We start from the raw sequence: 26,263 nt of genomic DNA on the forward strand, positions 1-26,263 counted from the left end.
AAATAAAAGAAGAAAAAGAAAAGAGGAGCGAGGCGAAAGAAAAAAAAAAAGTCACGGAGATCTTTGATTTTTAATTGGCTTTCAGTCTTGTCGGTCAGGCCAAGATTTGCCTTTTTATTGGTCTGTCTGCCTGCCCATCCCGAACCGGGGGCGGGATTTCCCCAGGAGACCCACACCTGGTTGCCACTGGTCGAACAGTGCGCCTGTCTGAAGCTTCCGGCCAGGGATTGGAGGCGGACGCGGACAGGTGGGCGTGGATTGGCTAGGGCAGCCGGTCAGTGTGAGGCGGGGGCGGGGCCTCGGTGTCTGGTTGCGCGTGTCCGCCGCTGGCTCCGCTCTATCCGGCTTTGCTAGGGGAGGTGAGTCCGGCCGCGGCGGCACCGGCGGCTGAGAAGGCGGCGGCTGAAGAGAAAGCGGTCACGGCGGCTGTGGAGAAAGCGACCGTGGGCACGGAAGCTGGGTGGGGGGGAGGGGGGAGACGGAGCAGCCTTGAGCCCTGCAGGGGCCGTCGCGCGGGGGACCCACCCGCTCTCCCCCCCAACCCTCCTCAGCACTAGCAGCCGGCAGCGGCGGGGGCAGGAGTCAGCCTGCTTCCGACCGTCCCCGCCCGCTTCCCGGGGCTCCCATTCTTTGGCCCCGGGACCCTAACCTCCTCCGGGGCGGTTCCCTGTGTCTGGGCGTCCGAGTGCTGCCCACCGCTCTTTCATTCCCTCCCTGCACCTTCTTGCCTTCACTTTTTCCCGGGGTTCTCTATCTCCTCTTCTGTCCTGCCTGTCGCCTCCTCACCTCACTCTCTTCCTCCAGCCTCCTTCCCTGGCTCATTCTGCCCAGGAAAGTTTGGTACATCTCCCCAGTCCCCCCAATCAGGTCAACCAGACTCGGAGTAGGGGGAGATGTAGGAAGGCCTGAGAGTTCGAGGGGAGGGAAGCTAGAAGCTGGTTTCCCTGATAATTTCCCCTCATCTTTTTTGATTTAGAGTGGTTGGAATTTTTTTTTTTTAAATTGTGTTTTTGAGGAGGTGGGAGGTGTTTAGAAAAGGATGTGGGAATGGAAGGGGTAGATGAGTCAACCCTCTTACAAGATTCCAAGGGTGGCGTGTTACCAGATCCTTTTCGTGTGTGGAGTTCAGGAGGTCGGGAGGTTTGGCCTTTATTCCCACATTCAAAGTTGGAACCTCCCCCCCATTAAGAATGGAGTTTTAGTATCCACTTGTGGCAGGAATCCTGGGGGGAAGGGGCCCTTTTCCCTTTTTCTTTTCCTTTTTTTTTCCTTCTTATTTTATGTTCTTAACTTTTATTTTGACAACCCACACCCTTCCACACACTCTCACCCCCAAATTGAACTCCCAAGATCCTCAAACTTGTCTGGATTGACTGATGAAGACATAAAGCCAGTTCCGCTCAATGTTTTTTGAGGTGGAGTGAGTGGTTTTTCTTCATTTTTTTAAATGGCCAAATGACAGCTTGACCCAGTTTGCTTTCCAATCAAAGGGCATTTTTTTGAATGTCTCTTTGTGGCACAAGAGCCAACGCAAAAATGATGGCGGCTTACAATGGCGGTACATCTGCGGCAGCAGCAGGTCACCACCACCACCACCATCACCACCTTCCACACCTCCCTCCTCCTCACCTTCACCACCACCACCACCCTCAACACCACCTTCATCCGGGGTCGGCTGCTGCTGTACACCCAGTACAGCAGCATACGTCTTCGGCAGCTGCGGCAGCCGCAGCGGCAGCTGCAGCCGCAGCCATGTTAAACCCTGGGCAACAACAGCCATATTTCCCATCACCGGCACCGGGTCAGGCTCCTGGGCCAGCTGCAGCAGCCCCAGCTCAGGTACAGGCTGCTGCAGCTGCAACAGTTAAGGCGCACCATCATCAGCACTCGCATCACCCGCAACAGCAGCTGGACATCGAGCCGGATAGACCTATTGGATATGGAGCCTTTGGTGTTGTCTGGTGAGTATCAAAACCACTACTCCACATGGTTCTCACCGGGCAAGCCATGCTTCATTGGTTTACTCAGCTTGACCAAAGTAGAGCAAGCTTCTCCACTTAGCTTGAGGAAGCCATCCTCATTGATGATGATGAGGCCTTGGTGCGTTGGCTCTCTAGGCCCGTGCATTTTGAGTCATGACAAAAGTGGAGCATTTTCTCTAGAGTGACACAGTAGGTAAATGTGTTAAATACCTCCTACAAAGACCTTGGCCGTCTCAAGTGTGGTGGTTTGGATTGGCTGCTCAGTTACAGCAGGTGTCAACAACTGACTCCCAGCTTGGTGTCTTTATACTAGTCCCCAGCGGAATAGACTTGATGCAGTCAACTTTCCTGCACACTGCATCTTTTCATACCTTATTTTGTGATCTTGGCCCTGGGAAGAGAGGTAGGTTTCATTGTTGAACCAGTTAAAAAATCATTACTTGAGTAGCTTTATTTTAAACCATAAAGCTAAAGTTGGGAAGTGTGTAGCTTAGCCTTCTGATAAGAATGCATTAAATATAGCATCACACATGAGTAGCACAAATGAGGTTAGTAGACTAGAGCTAGGCAGTGGCCCACATTCCACGTAATGTGTCACTGACTATTGGCCAGTTGCTATGGTGGGAAGTGTACCTTTAACAAATGAAACTGCTTTACTTATGTTAATGGTCAATGTTTAAAAGTCTAAAGATTTGTTAAATGCAACATGTTTGTCTCTTTGCCCTTTTTAGGAAGATTGGTGGTTTGTAGTCCATTTATTTCTATCAAATATAGAATGAACTGGGTTTTTTTTGTTTTGTTTTTTTTTAGTTTTTCCTCCCAAGGATTATCAATTTCAGTGTGGAGAGATGATTTCATGTTTTCAGTGCATGCAAACACAGATTCTTAATGTCCAGGAAAGTCCCCATCACAAAAAAGAACTCTTTGAAATTAGCCTGTAAATAATGCCTTTATTTTTAAGGCTAAAATTCAGCTAGATATTATTTGTGTAATAGCTATCTATCTATCTATCTATCTATCTATCTATCTATCTATCTATCTATCTTCCTATTTCAGAATTTATAGACTTGGTATCTAAGTGAGCTGATTCTTGATTCTTCTTAAAACGAAAACAAAACAACAACAAAAAACCCAACAATGTAGAGTCCAGTTTTTCTCAGCTAGCCTGTGAGGAGGTTATTGCTGTGTTCTTGCTTCTCCAGGGACTGTGGGATTGCTAGTGGGGAAGAGTGTAGGCCATAATGGGTCCTTTTCAGTGACTGTTCAGGGACCTGACTGTTCCTGCTTTCCTCTTCTCTTCCATAGCACCTTCCCCAGGGAATTCACTATGAACTTCCATTCCTTGCCTAACCCTTGAGGATTTCCAAACTAAGGGGGATGGGAGGAGAGCAGGAGAAAATTGGTTTCTTGGTTTAACTCTTGTCATTGTTTTACAAACTTTGAGTATCTGGATTTTTTTTTTAGATGTGTTTGTATTCACTGTTGAAACCTTAAGGGATACAGAAAGGGAAATGTTTTAGCATTCTTGTTCACTTTCTGTCAAAAGGCCATGTGACTTGCAGCAAAAGTTTTAAAGTCAGGTTTGTGGCAAGAGTAGAAAAAATGAAAAGGGAGTGCTTTAGCATCTCATCTGGCAAACATGGTGGTTAGTGGACGTTAGGAATCGCTCATACCCGAAAATCTACAAGTGCTTGTTGTGAATCCTTTGTAGAAATTCGCAGACTGCTCCTTGAACCATGAACTTAACCATCTTCTGTTGTTTCCTGTTTACTGAATACACTGTAAGTTCTTTGAGGCTAAGCCTTGTATACCAAAGTACATTTTTGTAACTTTTTGACACAAAGTCTCAATATATAACTCTTTCTGTTTGGCTTTTGACACAAAGTCTCAATATATAACTCTTCCTGTTTGGTCTGGAACTCAAGTATGTAGATCACTGGTCCTCAAGCTTGCCTCTCTAAGTGCTGGGAATGTAGAGATGTGGCACCATGTTTAGTCTAGGACAGTTTTCTCAACCTTCCTAAAGCTGCAACTCTTTTTTTTTCCTTTTTTGTTTTTTGTTTTTTTGTTTTTTTTGTTTTTTGGTGTTTTGGTTTTTCAAGACAGGGTTTCTCTGTGTAGTCCTGGCTGTCCTGGAACTCACTCTGTAGACCAGGCTGGCCTCGAACTCAGAAATCCACCTGCCGCCTCTGCCTCCCAAGTGCTGGGATTAAAGGCGTGCACTACCACCACCCAGCTAAGCTGCAACTCTTTAATAGAGTTCCTCATGTTGTGGTAACCCCCAACCATAAAATTATTTTCACTGCTACTTTGAAACTGTAATTTTGCTACTATTATGAATTATAATGTAAACATCTGTTTTCTAGTGGTCTTAGGTGACCCTCTGAAAGGGTCATTCAATCCTCAAGGGAGTCTCCATCCACAGGTTGAGAACCACTGGTCTAGAAGAACTTTTTTTTTTTCCTCTAGTACCTAGGACAGTGCTATGGTATCTTACTGCTTTTTTTGATGTACTGACTTCTTTGTTTTGGAGTAAACAATAGGCATATATTTCTCTCAGTTTAGAGGCTAGAAATCCAAGATCTAGGTGTCAGTGGGCTTGAGTCCTTCTGAGCTTCTTTCCTTGGTTTGCGGATGGCTGCCATCTTGCTGTATCTTCCATTTTTTTCTTTTTCTTTCTTTCTTTGGATCCGTCTTCATTTCACAATCAGGTTTTGCTAGTTCTTGCAGGAATGTTTTTATCAGCTGTTTTAGGTGAAATACAATTTAGTTTGAAAAGGGGGAAGAGTACCAGGTGTGTTTTTAGTATGCAAATGCTTTTCTATTTTTATATTTACATATTGATGACTTGCTGTCTGAATTGCTTGTTTGGAATTTAACTGCTGTGTGACCTAAGTTTGCTAAAACTAGAGATTTGATAGCCAAATCAGAATGAATTGCCAGTAGTGTGCTGAAATTTCAGGTATTGGTAAGGTTGTTTACCGTTTAACCTAATAAAACAGGGTTTTTCTTTTTAATTTAAAACAATGCTTCTTTTTACTTGTGAAACAATTATTTTTTAAAGTGATTAAACAAAGTATAAGGAAATCCTTCTACTGAGACATCATTTAAATAAACACTATATGTAATTATCTGGGTATCAGATTCACTTATATTCAGTCAGTTACTTTGGGAGTATTTTTCTGCCATACCTTATACAAGGAATTGTATCTACCCCCTTCCTTTTTATGGACATGCACCTTGGGGTACTAACTGATGTCCAAGACAGTGAATATAATTTTGAGGGAGACTAGTCTTTAATGAAGCTAGGAAGAAATATTCATAGAAATGATGCAGTAGTTTACCATTCAGATTTATTACTGAACAACTTAGTATCTGACTTGATTTATCTTTCTGCTGAATTTTACTAGTAGAATAACTTATCAGTCTTGGACAGTTGTGTAAAAATAGTTAGTTACCCATTAGCTTGCTGGTAAAGATGGTGCTTTGACAGTTCAATTAAGGTTTCATTAACAACTGTCTGCTGTGTTTTATCTCAAAGTAAGAGTTCCAGCTTTCCTGGTACTGTGAGCAAGGGTAGCCTAAGATACATTCATTGCCAATGATAGATGTTGCTCATTGCCTCTTAAAACATCTTATATATAATTTGACCTACATTATCAGATAGATGTCAAGACTTTGTGTTTTGCCAGGTGTTGGTGGCACACGCCTTTAATCCCAGCACTTGGGAGGCAGAGGCAGGTGGATTTCTGAGTTCGAGGTCAGCCTGGTTTACAGAGTGAGTTCCAGGACAGCCAGGGCTACACAGAGGAAACCCTGTCTCAACAAAACAAAAGAAAACAAAAGACTATGTTTTGCATTTTTGCTCATATGGACATTTCATAATGCAAAAACAAAATACAAACAGTATTTCTATCATTTGGTGGAGATAATATAAATGTATCTTTTTGTCCATAGTTTACCTTGCTAGAGAAAAATACTGTGCTTTGAAAATGAGACAACTTTGGAACAAAGTGCTTCAGGATCTTATGAAGTGTATAGTTTAAAGAATTAGAGTAAGCTGACCACATGAGAAGAGTTTGAGGACCGCTAAGCCCAGGCGTTTTTTGACACTCTCAGCATAAAATATAGATTGGATTAATGCTACATGCTGCCTTGATAAAAGTGAGTCCAGGAGTAACCTCTACTTTATAAAATTAATGTTTTAACTTTTTACTTGTCTGATTAATTAAAAGATCAAAGATCTGTAGATGCATCCAGTCTTTTGTCTTTGTACTTCAAATAAAGTTGCAAAGCTTTGAATGTTATTGCTTTAATACTTTTAGCAAGTTACTTTTATCTGTATTTCAAAACTACAGCATCACTGTGGTGATACTTAGTGACTTATCACTAAGCTTTGTGATCTTGATAATTTTCTCTTTCAGTCCCTCATCTGTGAGGTGGGGATCATAGCACTTATCGCAGATTGGTACTAGGGTTAAATGAGGTGATCCTTATAAACCAATATGTCTAGTATCCAGTAAGTCTTCAGTGGTTGCTATTGTAGTTATTGCTAGTTAAAAAAAAAAAAGACAAAATGCTTTTGTTCATGTTCAGGAAGAATCTTCCTGTGTTGTCAGATTTACCATATGAAATCAACATTCAGATTATTTTAGGAGGCATGACTTTAAATACCATAGTGTCCTCCTCAGTTGAATTTGTGCCAAGGAGATAATGAAGGTTAAATTCAGAGCTGCGGGGAAACTACTCTTCTGTTCTCTCAATTAAAACAACAGAACAGCGACTTTGGATATAGTGTAGCCAGTGTTCAAGTCATCCTCTGTGCTGTGGTAGAAACTGTTGTGGATTTACAGACTGGGAAGGAATAAGTGAAGGTTGCCATCACTGTCGAAGGTGCTTGAGTGGAAATTCACTTGTGTTTAAAGGAAAAGTAAACTGCTAAAGATGATCCTGCGAGGCGGGGGGAAATGTGTGTGAGTGAATGAAAAATTATTCAGTGCAAACTTTCATGCTTGGCAGAGATTTCTAACTTGTTCATCTTGTGAAAATTAGAGGTGTGTTTTCTGTGGTCCTCTTACTCAATAAATAAGAAATTAGATGTCTGAAAAATGGGGAATGCTTTTGGATGGTTGGGGAAAATCATGGATTTAGTTACACCAGAAAGAGTAGTATATTAAAAGTGTATTTTGTTAGTAACTGTTTTCCAGGTTAAGAATCTATAGTGTTGAGAAGTTTCTTTACTATCAGTCAAGATTAACAGGCACTGCTGGGTTCTGGGGAGGTCTGCTTTGTGCAAAGAGCTTTGAAGAAGCAGACCCTGCACAATAAAAAGGAAATGGTTGCTCTTCTAGGTATAATAGAGCATCAGTGTGAAACTAGCAGTGTGGAAATCTATATTGTTAATTTCAACTACAAATAAACATACCTTTAGAAACTACAGGTTCGTGGTCATAAAGAAAAGTTAGAGAAAAGTTAGTCACACAGTCTAATATTACTGTACCTGTTTCTTGGGGATTGAGTGCCTATAGCCTGTAACATTCAAAATGAATTTAGATTTCAGCTCTGAAGATTATTCACATTGTTTAAAAAAAAAACCATCACAGTATAACAAAGAGTAAATTTGCTTTATAATTGGAGATTAATGTCATGATATTAACTAAATCCAACTTGGAAGAAAGACTTTTTTTTTTTTTTTTTGGTTTTTTTTTTGAAACAGGGTTTCTCTGTATAGCTCTGGCTGTCCTGAACTCAGAAATCCACCTGCCTCTGCCTCCCAAGTGCTGGGATCAAAGGTGTGCGCCACCACTGCCCGGCTAAGACTTTTTAAAAAATTTTTTTTAAAAACATTGTGTTTTAAACTAGCTAACACAACAGTACCTCTAAATGAGTTTGGGGACTGATCCAGTCAGTCCTCTTTCCATTTGCTGTGCCAGAGGAGGACATTTGTAAAATGCATTAACTAGATATATGTTTGAATATAGATTCTGTTTGGTTTTTTCCTTCAAAGTATGGCATCTGAGGAAATGTTATTCTTTGATATAAAAAAACCTCTACTGGGATACTGGAATGTTTTCTTTACGACTTGAATTTGTCCAGGTTTTTATTGACTTCTGTGGTATAATCGAGTGGCTGCTTTATTGTTGTTTTAAAAGTGTTTTTTGTTGTTGTTGTTTTTGTTTAAATCAGGTTTATTGATGTGCTAGCAATTTAAGGATCAGCTGCATGTATTGTGTGCTTCCTTAATATGCTGATTTACTTTATTTGATGGAAGTTGTCAAGGACAAAGAAATTTCTTCCATTTGTCATTTAACCAGTAAATAGAATGAAGCTACTTGGTAGATTATGTTTGGGTTTTACTTATGATTCCCTGTGCATCCATAATAATAATTCACTCCAGTGAATTATGTGTTAACTGGGTCATCTAACGTACACCAACAATGATCTCCTAACTAAAATAGCTTGTCATTTTGATCTTGGTGTTGCTTGGGGGTAGTATTGAAGAGTGCCCGAGGCATCAGTTATAGAGCAGTCAATAAGCATGTGCCAAGTCATGACAGATGTCATTAGTAGTTCAGAGGTACTTAGCCAAAAAATATTAGCAAAAATTCTAGCATTCTGAATCTACAGAAAGATGAGTCTAACTAAGGAACAGCTATGCTCATACTGAACCTTTAACACTTCCTTGTAGTGCTGTGAATAAAGTAGTGTATACAGGGATGTGTGACATGGGTAATGATAAGTGTTCTTTACTTACGTCTAGGTTCACACCTGTATTTTGAATTAGTTTGACTAAATCTACTGTCAGACGGTGAAAGTTTTTGGTACTTGGGCTTCACTAGTCTGTATATTTTTGTTGTTAGCTTGCTATGGACTAGCACTGTTAAGAGATAGTAAGGAAGAATGATATTTAGTTCTATGGTTGATTCCTGAAGCCTCTGTCAAAGCTGCTTCTGTCATCTCTCTTGTGTGTGGTGTATTGTGCTGAGCTGCAGGCAATTATCCCATCTTACAAGGGTCATGATCTTGTCTGGAAAGAGTTTATAGTAACTAAGTAATTTGAAAAATAATGTCCTTGCTCTCAGGTAGTTCATAGCCTTAGTAAAAAGTTAAAACTAGTTTGGAACGAGCATGATGTCTCAACGTTTTTATCTGAATCCCAGCACTCAGAAGGCTGAGGCACGAGGATTGCTGTAATTTCAAGGCCAGTCTGGACTACATCATGAGTTCCAGGCTAACCTAAGTTCAAAATGAGGCCTTATCTAAAAAACAAAACAAAAATTTAACAAAACTCTCTTAACCTTAACAATGCAGTCTTCTCACTTTGGATAATACCTGTGTATTTATTCACTGTGTGTCAACTGTTTACTAGTTGCTGTGCTAGGTGATAGAATTAAAAAGTTAACCTTCCTGTCGGAGAGAGAGAGTTGTAAATGAATAGTTACAATTCAGTGCCATAAATGCAGCAAACTAGATGGTCCCTGGATATTATTGGGAGCATAGAGAAGACATTTCTGTGGAAGGTGTGCTGCTTCCTAGAAAAGATAAACTATTCATGGAAGAAAACTGGCTTGTTGGGAAACAGGCAGTTTCTTCATGTAAAGCCGTGCTGTGTTTTAGTGATAGTTGGTGGGTGGCCCAGATGCCAGACACCACTGCTTGGCGTTGCAGAAAGTGTTGCACATGGGTAGTAAGGACATTATTTTTGCTAGTACAAAAAGAGGTTGGGATGTCATGTTGAAGTAGAGGTTGTTGGTGTGGCAGGGTGAGAGGGCAAGAATTTTAATCTTTTCATGAAGAAAGTACCATATATACATTCAAGGTATCTATAGTTTTAAAACTTGACAAGGAGAATGATTAAAAGACATTTTAAAAAACTTTATTTTTGGTCTCTGTCTCAGTTTCTCTCTATCTCTCTCTCTGTGTGTGATGTGTGTCTTCTTGTGTCTCTCTTTGTGTGTGTGAGCCCCTGTCTGCCCAAAAAAGATGAAGAACATTAACTCTTGTTGGCTTAAGACATTATTATTTGGTTGTCAGAGGTTGGTGCTTGGTGTTTTGTATCTTTTCCCACTTTATCTCTTTTGAGTCAGGGTCTCTGACTGAGCCTAGTGTGGCTTGTCGGCAAGCCACTGAGGGCCTCCTGCTTATGCTTCCACAGCACTGGGGGTTCAGGCCTTTGTCAAGTGCCCTGACTACCTGAGTTCTGGGGATCTAAACTCAGGTCCTTTACCAACGGAAGCAGACTCTCCCTCCCAATTTTAAAATAAATCTCTTATTGGGGGAGGGGGTGAGAATGAAAAATGACTGAAGCCCTGTAAATGACAGTTACTGAAAGTTTTTAAATAAGAGAAAAAGGGATCAGCTTTAATTCTGTGAATGTTTAAATTAAAAGGTAAAGTTGCTAAGGACTGTCTGAGCCTTAGGGGTGTTCTGCTGTGGTAGAAGAAATTACTGGAAGCCAAACTATAGTTCAGTCAGATAGGAAATGTATTCACCATGAATGACAGCCCTGTGTGGAAGGAGGCTGTTAGGGGAATAGGGGCATCGTTGGTTCACATACAAGTCAAGGAAAATTAGCATGGTGAAAAGACCATTGCTTTATCAAGAAGATAGATAGATTATTGATGGCATTTGAAAGAATGACTACATCTGAATTTCACTGTGTGTGTGTGTGTGTGTGTGTGTGTGTGTGTGAGAGAGAGAGAGAGAGAGAGAGAGAGAGAGAGAGAGAGAGAGAAAGAGAGAGACAGAGAGACAGACGGAGAGACAGAGATTTTAAATGGTTTAAGTACCAGCAGCACTTCTATTGTTACTAGCACTTACTCATATTCCGAGTTTGAGTCTGTAGTTTGATAAACCAGAGAACCTGACGTTTATAGTATAAAAGATACTGTTTTCTTCGGGAGAAGTTTATTCACTGATGCTAGTGATACCATAGAATACTAAACCAACCTTGCTGGAAGACAGCATAGATTCTGGTTCTGACATCACTATCAGCAAGACTGTGATTCTGGTAAAGTTACTAAAAGTTCTGAACCTTGGTTTCCTTGTTTATAAAAAGCCTCTGCTTTCTAAGAGTTTTATAAAATGGCATGAATATTTGAAAAGCATAATGACATTATTTGTGGGCAAATAAAATCTGCTAGTGACCACAACAACTTTCTTCAGGACAGATAACTATTGAAATATTTAAAGGTAACTATTGCAAAAGTTTAAAGGAAGAGCATAAGCCAGGGAGAAGCTCAGTTGGTAGAGTCCTTGCCTGGCATGCACAAAGCCACATGAGATCAGGCAATGTTATAACTCTTGTAATTGCAGCATTTGGGAGATAGAAACGGGAGGATTAGCGTCAGATATGTATATAATTGGAGGTTAGAGGCCACCCTGAGGTACCTGTGAGACCCCATCTGCGGTTTGTGGGGGGGGGGGGCTGGGGAAAGTAAGATAAATGTCGCCTTGTTCAACTTTGAGATCAGATTTTAGTACAGGTTTTTTTTTTTTTTTAATACATATATGTTTGAGTGTTTGCTTTCATGTATGTGTGTCTAGTGTGGCAGGTCTGGAGAAGTAAGAAGAATGGGTTAGATCCCCTGGAATTGGAATTTCTTCCACAGGATTCTGATGGATCCTTTGTAAGTCCAACAAGTCCTTTTAACCACTGAGTCATTAAGATCAGATTTTATTTTATTTATTTATTTTTTTGACACAGGGCTTCTGTGTGTAGCTCTGGCTATCCTGGATCTCAGTCTGTTGACCAGGCAGGCCTCAAACTCAGAGATCTGCCTTGCCTCTGCCTCCCAAGTGCTGGGATTAAGGGCATATGCTACTACTGCCTAGCTAAGATCAGAGTTTAAATATTCAGGTGTTCGAGAGATTTCTCTCCCTCTTATTACTGATTGATTGGTGAGGATTATGCATGTTCAGTTATGGAGAAAAGCTTGCCTATTTGGCAGTTAGATGCTATTATTTTCCTGGTTGCAAAACACCTTTTAGTGTTTTAGATTTCTTCCCTTGGGGTCAGTGTCTGTGGGTAAAAGCATTTATTGAGTGATCCTGAAGATCTGAACTCAATACCCAGAACCCAGAACTCACATACTGACCCCCAAAAGTTTTCCTCTTGCATCCACAGGCCTACCATGGCACATGCTTGCCCCTGCCTCAACATGATAACAATAACAACAGCAGTGATGGTAAAACAGTCTATCCCTACTTTCTTTTCCTCTCCCTTTCTCTTCTAGCAGACCCAGTACCACAAACCTTTACAAACTATTTTTAATTATGTCTGAGTGGGTATGTACATGTTGATTAGGGGCCTGTAGTGGCCGGAGGCATTGAGCCCCCGAAGCCGAAGTTCCAGGCAGTCATGATCTGCCTAACATGCTGGTAAGAGAACTCAGGGCCTCTTGTAGAGCAGCAGTAGGTGCTCTTAATCGTCTCTCCAGCTGTACACCTCTGGCTTGATTTCTTAAATATTTGGAATGCCTTTCATTTTTATTATTATTGCTGTTGTCCTTTTCTTCCTCCTCCTCCTCCTTCTCTGGAGTCAGGATCTCACCATTGTCTCCCAGGCTTGGCTGGCTTAAAACTCCCGGTGTCCCATCTTAGCCTTCTTACTGGTAGTGCTGATTTTTAAATTTGCTTTTTACATACTGGAACCTTGGGCCTGTGCGTGCTAGATGAGTGAGTGTTTCTACCACTGAGCAATTACAAACTGTCTTGTATATTTTGTTTCTGAGACAAGGTTTTACAAAGTCACCTAGGCTGGCCTTGAACTCACTGTAGCAGCATTCTGCCTCAAGCTTCCAACATCAGGCCCTGCTCAGGTTTTTAAAGTTTTAAATAAAACCTAATAATAAGTATTTTGTTGTTGTTGTGTCATTGAGTAAGATGACTGGGGCAACAATGTGTATACTTACATTAATTTGTAAGTTAGGTTCTGAAATTGAGTAAGGCAAGTACCTTAATAATTTGTAGAAAGGGCCTGTGACTTCCTAGGTGGTTCTGTAAGCTTTCACAGGCTCTCCCAGCAAAGAGCAGTGCTGCCCAGAAGGGAAATAATGAAAGCTATGTACATGGTTTTACATGCCCTAGACAAGTGAAAAACAGGCAAAAGAAACAGGTGGATTATTTTTAGTAATGTGTTTTATTTAACTCTTTATATTGAACATAACTGTCATTTCTACTAAAAATTACTAATGATATATTTTACATTTTTCATACTTAGGTTACAAAAATCCAGTTGCTAGAGCCCATCTCGGTTTGGACTAGGCACTTTTAGAATCGGTTTTTAGTAGCCACATGTCTGTCTGCCTCATTGACCAGCACAGTGTTAGTCTTTAGCCCCTGATGGATTTATATGCACTCGTGTACCAATCCAGGTTAATGGAGATAGGATGTTAAAGGTAACTATTTAAAAAGTTAAAGGAAGAATAAGGAGGACATGGGAATATATAGTTCAGTTTATAGAGTGCTTGTGTAGCAAACACAAAGCCTGGGTTTGAGCTCTAGCACTGCATAAAGTTGGAGCAGTCTGGCCCTCTTCTGCACCTCCCTGGCAGTCAGCTGAGTGGAAGGCCAGCTCCCAGCAGTGGATTTGGGCAGAGCAGTCAGTCATTAGTGACCAAGGTAACACATTCATCTAATTTATGTCAAACTTAAAGTAGAATAATGTTCTTTGTAGAGGAATTGTCTTGTCTGTCCTGAGTTACTTGGGGATATTTTCTTTTGCTCTGAAACGTCCTAAAAGTAGCAGAAGGTAAAATTGCTACCTGGTTCTTGCCATCTTTATACTGTCTGTCCCAATTAGAGCAGATAACCTTGGATGATTTCTTGTTTTCCCCTTAGTGCTGTGGTTTTATTATCTAGATAAGGTTCTCAGAGTTTTGTCTTCAGTTCAAGTACTACAGAACTCAGTGGTGTCAGACAGCCTACTCCTTACTGGGAATAAACAGCCCAGAAGCTTTTGCTTATCTATTCCTTGACTTAACATTCTTGCTTTGAGCTACAGAGAAAGGTGAAGCGAGGCATTTGAACAAATAGATAAAATTAGTCATTTGACCTAGATTGCAGCTTTTTCTCCCCTTCTGTCTGTATGGATAAGAATCATCCTTCAATTTACATAAGCAGGTGATTTTTTTTCTTACATGCTAATTTTCTTAATGTACCGTAGCAAAGAGCTACAGAATTGCAAATTGTGTAAGTAAATTGAAATAAACCAGGTGACTTTATTTCACTGTATCATCTTACTTAAACAGAAGCACCCAATGGGTGCAATTATCAACCCGATGATTGTCTCGGACACCTGAACTTAAACTCAAGCTGCAGTGAAGACTTTCTTCACCTTGCTCTTTTTTCTAATGTTTGCAGTAGGAGAACTATTTTACTTCCACAAGACTGGACTTTAGTAATACAAATGGGGGGGGGGGGAATTTGAGCATATTAAAGGTAATCTAGAAGCTAAGCAACAAGCATGTGGGTACTGTACAGACACAGGTGTGCTTGGAGTGGTCTCCAAGAATAATGTGAGAACTTTTCATTTTGTTTAATTGGTTGACGCCTGTATTTGTTTTTACCAGGTTCTTTACATTGTAGTAAGTGAGATTATGAATTTAGTTGGGTGTGCACCACAGCCACAATTGGAAATAAACGTTGATGTGGTTTTTAAAAACACATGATGTGATTAAAACATTTCAATTAGTAATTGGTTTTAGGGACTGTGTCCAAGAGATCAGGAGGTGAGATTATATCAACCTATCCACCACCTGTCTTTATTGCAGCAGTCCAGTGTTAAAGTTACTAAAGAATGCCATTCAGTTCCTTTTGTGTTTTAGTTGTGTGTGTGTCTGTGTGCACATACTTAACAGTGCTGGTGATTGATCCAGAACCCACAGTGCTCTACCTCTGAGCTACAGGTCCACCCCCAGATGTTTTATTCATTTACTGGCAGGGATGGAGACTAAATTATATTCCCTGAAGCTTTGAAGCAGTGACTTGGAAATGAATCATAGTTTTAAGCGAGTGAAAGTTCAGCTAGGCTACCTACATGTTCTTTCTCCAGAATTGAGGAAAAGTAGAAGAGGTTGTAGAAAGAAAGTCAAGAGTAAATGAGGACAACATTTAAATACAGAGGGACAGTGTGGCTTAGAAGCTAGTGTCTGTCCTCTGCTTATGTCCTGGTTCTGTCCCTCACTGGCTGTGGGCATGTCATCTCGGTATCCCATGGTCTTCATGTATTAAGTAATGTATGTAGGGACAGTAGGTTATTGAGGAGTAAGTGAATATGTATGTAAAGTCTTAGAACTAAGCCTGGTGCTATGTAAATGTAGCTGTCAGTTACTATCAGTTTTAGTAAAAGTAAAAAAATACTATTTCCCCAAACTAACTAACGTATGTTCGTTGACAAGTATGTATGTGACTCCACTAGAGATTTTTTTTTCTTTTTACAAAATTTTTTGTTTCTTTTTTTAAAAAAGTCCTTCCGATTTTAGAATGAGCTTTCTGGACCCAGCTTTTCTTTAGTGAATAAAAGGAAGAGTTTTGCCTGCTTTAATTCTCTTTCATCATCAAAGTAATAACGTTTACTGTATGTAGGCTCTCAAAAATTACAGAAAAGCCAGAAGAAAAAGAAATGTTTGTAGTCTATACCACTGATAACATTTTGTTGTATCATTTACACAGCTTTTATGGAAAGGAAGATATTAATTATTATTAGAGTTAGGTGTTTGTTTCACTGACTTTTATATATAAAGGTAGGTTTTTAGCCATTTGTCTTGAGCTTTAAATTCTTATAGGCCCAGTTCTACTTGAAAGGAATGAGTTGTCGAATGCATCTAGCCGGCTTCCTTACACAAATTGTTGACTTGAAACTCAGAGAAGCGAAGAGATTTGTTTAGTCACATAGCTGGCCGGGGGCAAGCCAAAGCCTTTGTTCTCTATTCTTAGGAGTAATACTTCTCCAGCAGATGTCCCTTGAAAACAGGGATCACCTCATACAAAAGCACAATAGAACCAAACCAAACAAAAATTGGACATGAAACCTGCAGCAAAAGTATCTGTGGGGAAAATCCTAATATTTAAAACACGCTGTGGGTTTTGTATGCAACAGTGACTTGAGTTTTGCTTTGGTGTCACAAGTGATAAAGCTTGTAGGTAAAGGACAGTGCAGTAGGTGGCCTATAGCAGTGGTTCTCAACCTGGGGCTCTACTGACCCTTTTACGGGGGTTACCAAAGACCACAGGAAAACACAGATTTACATTACAATTCTTAACAGTAGCAAAATTACAGTTATGAAGTAGTAGCAAGAATAATTTTATGGTTGGAGTCACCACAGTATGAAGAACTGTATTAAAGGGTCACAGCATTAGGAAGCTTGAGAGCCAATTGGCTGGCTCAGCCATTTAAACAACTCAGTCTCTCCTGTTAAATGTAACAGTTTTGTATTGTATATCTATTTTGGGTGCATTATGCCCCCCACCTCTTTTACTTTAATTTTTAAAGATCTATTTATGTGTATGGGTGCTTGCTTGCATGTATGTATGTACAAAATGTGTATATGCTTATTGCCTGAGGAAGCCAGATGGTGTTGGATCCCCTGGTTGTGAGCTACCATGTGGGTGCTAGAAAACAAACTCTGGAAGAGTAGCCAGTGTTCTCAACCACTGAGCCATCTCTCCAGCCCCTCTTTATTTTCTGAAAGACTGTAAGTCCCAGAAAATTTAAAAGAATTTCTCAGTCATCTATTCTAGATCAGCATTTGTGACTTTCATTTTATCTGCTTTGAGGCTGTTTTTGCAGAAATGGTAAGATTGAGTTTTAACTTAATTTATACTTAAATGTAAGAAATTTCTGGTCACTGCAGCAATTCACTGTTTTGTGTAATAAGTTTGGCACGCTTCCCACTAGAGAAGGATTTGGAGTTTTAAAGCTTGTTACTCTTTGAATGCTATGTTCTTACACTTAGCATGAAATCCAGTGCAGCTCACATATGGAATAGAGTCATGATGTTCCTGTCAAAGCTAAGCGTCAGAGCAGAGATGCTTCATTCTTATGGAAGTAAGAATGTTTTCAAAATATGGATCCTAAGATCCAGTTTCACAGTGTTGGGATAAAGGACTGTTTATTAGATTATTAGACTGTTGATTGAAGTTAAGTTTTTTGTTTTCTGGTTTTTTGAGAGGTTTCTGAAACTCATTCTGTAGACCAGGCTGGTCTCAAACTCTGCCTCCCAAATGTTGAGATTAAAGGCGTGTGCAACCACCACCAGACTTGGTCAAAGCTAATTTTTAAATTATCATAATTTTAAAATTTTAAAATAAATTACCCTAATGTAGTCACATGAGCTGCTGCTGATGTGATTTGTGTCACCCAAGACACTGCTGTGTATTTTTTCAGTACCAAATAATTCCTTTGTTAAACTCATTTTCAGTAAATGAGCCGTTGTTTCCCAAAGGGTTGTGATTATTTCTATGTATAGTACAAAGCCCTAAGAAATAACTTTTCCAGTAAAACATTAGTTAATGATTAGGAATGACTGAAATCATCATTCTGTAAGTTAAACTACAGCTGTGTGTCTGAAAGGCCAGCCGCTGTGTCTGCTCTGGGCCACATGAGATACTAGCTTTACCAGAGATGAGCCAGCAGCAAGACTCAACCATGAAATCTTTTGGGTTTGTTGTGAAAGGGGTTTTCTGTCACCAACACAGTTATACACAGAGTCTTGTAAATGCCTAGAACAAGGCAGTTGGAGTTGAAATCAAAATGACTCCCATAGGCCACAGCTGCTGGTTTATTTGATGCAGAAGATACCAGTATCTGCAGGTAAATCACCTAAAACCCCTCATCAGGAGAGATGAAAATAGGACACTGGACTGTTTAACTGGGTTAGCTGGTTATAGTGTATGTTAGCTGTCTCTCTAGGTTGGTAAGCTTTAAATAACTAGCTTTTAGGTAGGGCGTGGTAGTACTTGCCTATAATCCCAGCACAGAGGAAACTGAAGTGAGAAGACTGTTCTAAAATTGAAGGCTAGCCTGTGCTACAGAGTAAGGTGCCATTAATTTAGAAAACACAAACACACAAAAGCTAGAACAAAGCTCCCAAGAATCTAGTTCTTATAATTTCCATTTTCTTTTTCTTTTAATGTAGATGGTTGCTCTTGAAGACACATAGAAGCTAATCTTTGCCCTTTTTTCTTTTTCAATGCTAATGAAAACTAAATGCTGATAACCACCATATGCACATTTACTCACAGCTCCACTGAAAGGGATGCTTCACGGTATTGGCTTCCTCAAAGGGATGCTTCACGGTGTTGGCTTCCTCAAAGGGATGCATCACAGTGTTGGCTTCCTCAAAGGGGGATCCTTGTTGTTTGTATATTAGTTGAACGTTTTAAATGCAATTTGGTATGGGATGGTGGTTCTCGAAAAAGTTATATACTTCAGGGTTCCTACTTCTTCATGCAGTGGAAGGCTTTCTATGCAATAAAAGGGGACACTTTTATTGGTGTTTAGATAGCCTCTAGGGTTTTTGTGTATGTTTGGTTTTTGTCATTTTAAAGTAAGAGCCCTAATCTAAAAATAGTACAGGGTACCGGGTAGTCCAACTGTATTTTTGTTTTGCTTTTTCAAGACGGGGTTTTTCTGTATACCCCAGGTTGTCCTGGAACCCACTCTGTAGACCAGGCTGGCCTCTAACTCAGAAATCCTCCTGCCTCTGCCTCCCAAGTGCTGGGACTAAAGGCGCACGCCACCACTGCCCAGCCTAACTGTATTTCTAAAATCATCCTTTTACTTTGAAAAAGAAGTCTCTTCCCTTACTTATATGTTTTCTATGATGTACATAAAGAATCTTGTTGAATTGTTAGGAAATAGCACCTTTAATGCAGTACTGGATCTTGTGGTAGAAAACTAAGAGATCTAGTAAACAGAAACTGCCACACTAACGTCAAAGACACTCCAAAGCACTCTGATGCCAGCATAGGAAAGAGTTTAGTTCTGAGCTTGTTTTTTTTATTTCCTCATTTCTGTTTTATGAACTTAGACATAGATGGTGGCTTATTGTTCCCAGGCACCTTGGATAGAAGGTGCTCAGTAGTCCACAGATGTGTTGAGAAGAATTGGAAGGCTAGGGTAAGCCCTGCTTGTTCCTTATATGTTTTAGAGGCTAGTCCTTATCAGATACATGCTTTGCAAACATACTTACTCTTCCTGTCTGAGGCTTGTTTTCTCATTCTTTTGATTTTTTTTTTCCAAGAGCACTTTGACTGAGGGATGACTTACCTCACAATTCTTCCACTTAATACTGAATTCGGTAAATTCTTAAACAGTTGTACAACCATCGTGACCATCCAGTTGTAGAACAGTTCTGATAATATAATCCCACCAAAATACCCTAAACTGTGTTTAGTTTTACTTATTTAAGGGCTTTATATAAATTAAAGATTGGGTTTACTTTACTTCCAAGAGGCTTAGAGGAAAGTATAAATAGAATGTGTGGAACTTGATAATCTTTTGTTCATTTTCTAATTAACAAAGGTATGAAGAATTGAAATGGGTTTGCTTTATTCTATGTCAACATTGTAATTAATCTTTGAGGAAACAGATGATTCAGTATTGATTTAGAATCTGTGTAGTGGGTAAATGCCCTCGCCCCATAAGTCTGACATTCTGAGTTAAATCACTGAAACTCACAGTGGAAACAGAACCACCACCCAAAAGTAATCCTCTGACTGCCACACGTTCATATTCATACATTCATATCACACTAATAAAATGTTAAATTATGAAAACATAAAAAAGTGAAGGGATCTAAACACTTCATATCAAAAGTACCCTATTTATTTAAGCTCTTTAAGAGGAGAAGCTGAACTGGGCTAAATATGTGTCTTTTTGTGAGCCAGATGTGATGGCCCATTCCTGTAATCCCAGCACTTTTGTGCTGAGGCCAGAGAACCATGAAGCTAGCCTAGGCTACATAGTGAGACCTTATATCAAAAAATGCAAGTGAACAAAAATACTCCTTTGAAGCATACCTATGATTTTTCTTCTAGCTAAATTTTGTAGTGTCCTCCATTGCATAGTATTTGCTTATTTTCCACCATTCTTTACCAAATAAAGTTGCTTTTTGTTTTTTTTCTTTATTTTTTTACTTACATTTGAACTTTTTCTTCTGGAGCCTCCTAGGTGATCAGCTACATGAAGGTGAAGCTTTATTTCTTCTTCCCTTCCTGGAAGTGGTTTTGTGTGTGCACGGTTTTTGTCTTTTTAAAGTAAGAACCCTAATCTAAAAATAGTACAGGGTAGCCCAACTATATTTCTAAAAATAAGCACCCAAGACTTGTGACACGCTGGGTATCAGAAGTTCATTGGAGTGGACTATGAACATAAACTTAACACTTTTTATGTGAAGAGTTGGGCCGCAGGTTGCTGTTGAGGCTCAGGGTGAAGAATGTGGTTTGAATCAGTGATGGAAACAGCAGTTTTTCCATGAAACAAGCTGTCTTGATCCGTGACCAGGTCCACCTGTCATTGACTAAGAGGCACTCCTGGTATAGACCGAGGAGAGCTGGAGAGACCAAGAGAACCGGTGTTTCATAGCAGATGCTAATCTGCGTGATCTCAACATGACAGTCAACTAAAAAGGAGAGCATTTTTTTGGATTTACAGATAACTACTGTGCTTCATCTGTGACTGTGCTGGCTACTTTTATGTCAACTTGATACAAGCTAGAGTCATCTGAAAGGAGACAACTACCACTGAGAAAAATGCCTCCAGAAGAACTGGCTGTACGGCATTTTTAATTAGTGGTTGATATGGAGGGCCCAGCCCATTGGGCCATCCTTGGCCGGGTGGTCCTGGGCTCTATTAGAAAGCAGGTTGAGCAAGTCAGTAAGGAACACTCCTTTATGGCCTGTGCATCAGCTCCTGCCTCTAGGTTCCTGCTCTGCTTGAGTTCCTGTCCTCAATGTGCTTTTGATGATGAATTGGTGTGTGGAATAAACCCTTACCTTCCCAAGTTGCTTTTGGTGTTTCATTATAGCAGTAGTAACCCCAAGACAATGACAAAAAAGAGCTTGCAAGTCCTGCAACTTTTCAGTCTCTGTAGACAAAATGTCTAACAATCTGTTAATTCCTTTAAAAAGATAAGACACCCAGAACCAAAGCATCCAGGACTCAGCTTCTTGTTATTCTGTGACCTATAATATAAACATGGTGTTTTGGTCTGAAGCAGCAACATGCTAAGAACAATCATAAAGAGGCTGCAGAATACCCTAGACTTTTAGCCAAGACAGTGATGGAAGCCAACAAAAAGGACAAAGAACAGAGTGTATACATACATAGGTAGTTCTTGCTGCTATCATCTGCTTCCAAGTCTGAGTCTAGTTAAACGTAGGAATCCAGGACTGGTGAGATGGCTCAGCAGGTAAAGGCAGTGCTATCAAACAAATAAATGATTAGGCCTTACAAAATATATGGAAGGGGGTTGTTGGGTGACATCTCAGGCAATCACTGAATTTTAGGCTAGCCTGGGCTAAAATAGTGAGTTCTAGGCTAGCCTAGACTACAGAGTTAGATGATATCTTAAAAACAACAACAACAGCAACAAAAATACCCTGAATCTGAGGTTGGGAGAAATTTCATTTTAAAACAATTGAGAGTTGGATAATTTTTAGATTAATTGATTTTAAAAGTTACATTTAATTATTTTGTGTGAGTGAATGAGTACCACAGTGTATGTGGAGATCAGAGGACAACTTACAGGAGTCAGTTTTCTCCCTCCTGCATGTGGGTGCCCAGGGTCCAACTCAGGTCATAAGACTTGGCAGCAACTCCAAGTGAGCTTTCTCCCTGGCTCGATTGATTGCTCTAAACAGGGTTTCACTATGTAGCCCTGGCTGATCTGGAACCCACAGAGATCTGCCTGCCTCTGCCTCCAGAGTTAAAAACATGGACCACCCCATTTATTTATTGTTTTATTATATTCATGTTGGGGTTTGGGGTTATGCTGTAGTATACATGTGAAGGTGAAAAGAACATCTAGCAGGACTTGGTTCTCTTCTTCTCCATGTGGATTCAGGTATTATACTCAGGTCACCAGGCTTGGTGGCAAGCTACTTGTCAGCTGAGCCATTTTGATGGCCCCAAACCTAGAATTTTACTAGACAAGGTCTCTCTGGGTAGCTCTGGCTATCATGAACATGGAACTACCCTGTAGACCAGGCTGCCAAACCTAGAATTTTAATACTGATTTATTAGCTCTGTGTGTGAAGCTCTGTGTGCATATGTGTATATGTGTACAATATGCTAACAAAAATTATGAAGGTGCTGTGGAATATTTTAAAGTTTTAGCCAAGACAGTTATGGAAGACAAAGGAAAGCACAGGGAGCAGAGTGCAGATATAGTTAGTCCTGTCATTTGTTTCTTAAAGAGTATTTGCTGAAATGACCTCCTATAGAGAAGATACTATTACAATCTAAAAGCTCTTTTATGTTGCTTACGTCTTTTATATAAATAAAATTTCTAATTTCCATCTCAAAGATGTCTGTAGAGTCACACTTAAGGAAGTCTTACCCCTTTGTCCTCATAGAGGTTCACTTAGGAGAGTGGAGCATCCCATTTCTCATTCTTGGGATTTTTATAACAAATGAGGATTAGCAGAAAGGAATTAAGACCAAATGAGAACCCTGAGAAGTGTACTTTAGCATGCATATATATATATGTGCATATATATATATATATGTGAAGTGTGGAAAGGGTGTTTACTTACTTGTTGAAAATGACAAGCCCTGAGAAAAGTTTGAGTAAAGAAATGTTTATGGAAAGCCCTACTAACATAATAGGTCTGCTCTTTTAGCCCTTTAAGCAGCTTAAATAGCTATGATTTCAGTTAGTTGGTTTTGTGAATGTCCAGATTTAAGATGTCAAAAGCAAATTTTCAAACAAAGCTATAGGAGTGTGTAGCATTTTATTGATTAATTTTGGATAATAGCATAGAAAGCTTATCAGATTTTTAGATAATTGGGAGCCAAGAAAGATGGCTGTAAACACAGTCAATGACAGCTATTCAGAGTGGTGTAAGACCACAGGCAGAAATCAGCAGGTAGAAATGTAATGGAAGGAGTTGTTTGAGCTTGGTGTCACCTTTAGGTCAGGGGACATTGTTGAAGACCTGTATACTAGGCTGTGAGCGTTGAAGGTAAACTGGGAATAAGATTAATATAATATTGTATAGGGGAGGTAGGGATGAAAGAAGTTATTTTAAGTTCTTGGGAGAATGAATAGATTCACATTTTGCTGCCTACTGATGGTGTAATTTTTAAGTAAATTGGCTTTACTGCATTGTATCTACATTTCCTCATCTATAAAACAGAGACTGTAATAGTATTTATTGTTGGTTTTTGTGAAAATTTAGTGTAATAATGATCATAAAAATGCTACATTGTTTTATTCATAGTAAAATATCTTATTCATTATAGGCATCAGGACATTACCTGTTTGTGTTATTATTTATGAGCATATTTCATCCTGGGTTTATGGAGAAAAATGAATAATTGTGGTAACTAGCCTTGTGGATGAGACCAGTGAGGCTTTCCTGGTACTGTCCTTACCTGGAAGAAACAAGTACTTGAATATTTGTAAATAAATTGCAGTTAAAGTATACATCCAGTACTGGGGGGCATAGCTCAGTGATAGAGTGCTTGCCTGTATATGAATGGCACACAAAAGAATAAATAAAGAGATATGCACAGGCTTCTTACTATAGAAAGACGTGGATGAGATGCCCAGGGCTTTAGTTTGGGCAATTCTAAAAGAACATGTTCCAGCATTATGGTGCATGATATCTTGTCAGTTATATGGTGATTTTTTTTTTAAATAAGGCTTAATTAAGGGAATGACATCTCAGTAAAATTTTAATGATGAAAGAATGCAGACATCTTTTGATCTAACCTTTTGATGTTGCAGCATGGCATTGTCATGTACAAAGCTTACTTGAGAACTATGCAATCGAAACTTTTCTTAATTGCATAAAGTGGGGCCTGGTGGTTAAGAACACTTGTTCTTCCATAAGGAAGGACCCAGCATCCAAATCAGGTAGCTTATAATCACTTGCAAGTCCAGTTCCAGGAAGTCTGACACTCTCTTCTAGCCTCCATGGGTATCTTGAGTGCATATGGTACACATAGGTATGTCCTCCACCCCCCTGAATTTCCAGAAAAAACAATCTCAGTGTTAATGATGTTTATGATTTTGTGTTGAGCTAGATTCATAGCTGACTTGCCATATGTGACCCATAAATTTTAAAGAATTACAGAATAGAAGAAAGTATTTGGACACAACCCATCTGAAAGAGCACTTAAATCTAGAATATCATAAAGAACACTCAAAACTCACGATGAGCTAGGAGCGTAGCTCAGTAGCAGAGACTGCCTAGCATGTGCAAGGCAATTGGCTAGATCCCCAGCATTCCCCAAAGGGAAAACAATGTTAAACAAACCTTAAAAGTAGGCAAGGACTTGAATAAAATTACTTATGAAAAAATAATAGCAATATTGCTGAGAAGCACTTGAAAAGATGTTCAACATCTTTAGTGATAAGGGGCAGAAATGTGCAATGAGACAGTACTACACATCTATTAAAGTAGTGGTAATTAAAGAGAAAAACTATAGCCATTACCACATACTTACAAGGATGTGGGGCAGATCAAACTCTGTGTGTGTGTAAAATTGTAATCATCTTTAACAACAGTTCGCCATTTTCTTATAAACTTGACTATGATGTGACTATTACCCTACTAAATATTAACCCAAAAGCAGTGAAATTTGTCTATACAAGATGCAAAATAAATATGAATAAGTGTTCACCACAACTTTATTTGTAAAAGCCAAACTAGCTGTGTGTGGTGCCACACATCTTTAATCTTAGCACTCTAGAGGCAGAGAGGCAGGTAGATCTCTGTGAGTTTGAAGCCAGCCTGGTCTGTGTAGTGAATTCCATCCAGACCAGCTAGAGCTGCACAAAGAGCCCTTGTCACAAAACAACAAAAGTTCAAACTGTAAAAAACCTAAATGTGGTGAAGAGGTCTCAAGTTATAATATACAAAATGTAGTGAAAAGAAACTGTTGATGTTGATACATTCATGTAACAATGTAACATAGATCATAAGGACTAAAGGGTCGATGGGAAACTGCTGGGTTACAAGTTACTGGCCATTTGTTAGAGGAGTTTGAACTGTATGGCATGTTTAGAAATGGTTGTATAGTCTAGTGTGTGAGGACAAGGAGGCTTTCCTGAGCAACACCTGAGTGTTTGTAAAGAAATTGCAAAAGTTACATATATCCACTGCTGAGGATACTTCTTTCCAGGAAGTGGCTGTAAAGGGAAAGAAAGAAGCTAGATTGGTATTCTAGAAGATGAGGATTGAATTGAAAGATAAGCCTTAGCCAATTTACAGGCTAAAGGGAAGTACCATAGAGAGGAAGAAGTTGAAACTGAGGACCAAATGATACTAAATAGAACAAAGTCCCTTAGAGAGCATGAAAAGAGAATAGGATTCAGAGACAGTATGAAGAGAAATGCTAAGTATATTGACAGTAAGCTGGGCTGAGGGTGGAACGGAGAGTTAGCCAGTCCTTGCACCCTTTGGCTTTATTTTTTTTCTTTAAAAGAGCAGCTGACATCACTGTTAGACAGGAAAAAGGTAGAGTAGGAACCTAGGGAGAGAAGCAGAGCTCCAAACAGCCAACTGAACAGTCAGGAAATGTGAGTGACCCAGACTACTACAGCTGTTTTCTCCCAGCTTCCAGATCTGTTGTTACTCAAGCTTCCTAGTGCTCCAACTCTCTAATATAGACCATAAATTTACTTTTGTTGCTACTTCAGAGCTGTAATTTTACTACTGTTATGAATCATAATATAAATATCTGTGTTTTCCAGAGGTCTTAGGCAAGCCCTGTGAAAGGGTCATTTGACCCTTAGGTTGAAAACCACCTCTGGAGACCATTCTCCTTAGTACTCTGCACCATCTTTTAAGAGAAATCTGATCACTTTCATCATCTGCATAAATCTATTCAATGGCTTCCTAGATTCTGATAAAATTGGAAAGTCTTAACAAATGAGGTCTTTCCTAATTTGACATTCTCATTTCTTAGCAATTGTTCTTTCACTCTGTACTCTAGCCACAGTGAACTGATCTCAGGCCTCACACATACCGTGATTGATCTCTTAGGTGCTGGTGGCTCTGTACATGAAATTCCCTATGCTTGTGTATTTCCTAGATCATGACCTTGC

General features: G+C 39.7%; 1 protein-coding gene across 1 annotated transcript in view; it reads left to right on the plus strand.

Annotated features, from left to right (window-relative positions):
• The first annotated feature begins 338 nt into the window (after nt 1-338).
• Nucleotides 339-26,263, plus strand: part of Nlk (nemo like kinase) — a 131,607-nt gene continuing 105,682 nt past the window's right edge. Inside the window, exon 1 of the mRNA XM_028759195.1 lies at nt 339-1,961. Within this exon, the coding sequence (XP_028615028.1) occupies nt 1,504-1,961 (458 nt within the window). The 5' untranslated portion in view covers nt 339-1,503. The remainder of the gene's footprint in view (nt 1,962-26,263) is intronic.

Source organism: Grammomys surdaster, unplaced genomic scaffold (assembly GCF_004785775.1).
Source record: "Grammomys surdaster isolate TR1022 unplaced genomic scaffold, NIH_TR_1.0 126278, whole genome shotgun sequence".
Lineage (NCBI taxonomy): Eukaryota > Metazoa > Chordata > Mammalia > Rodentia > Muridae > Grammomys > Grammomys surdaster.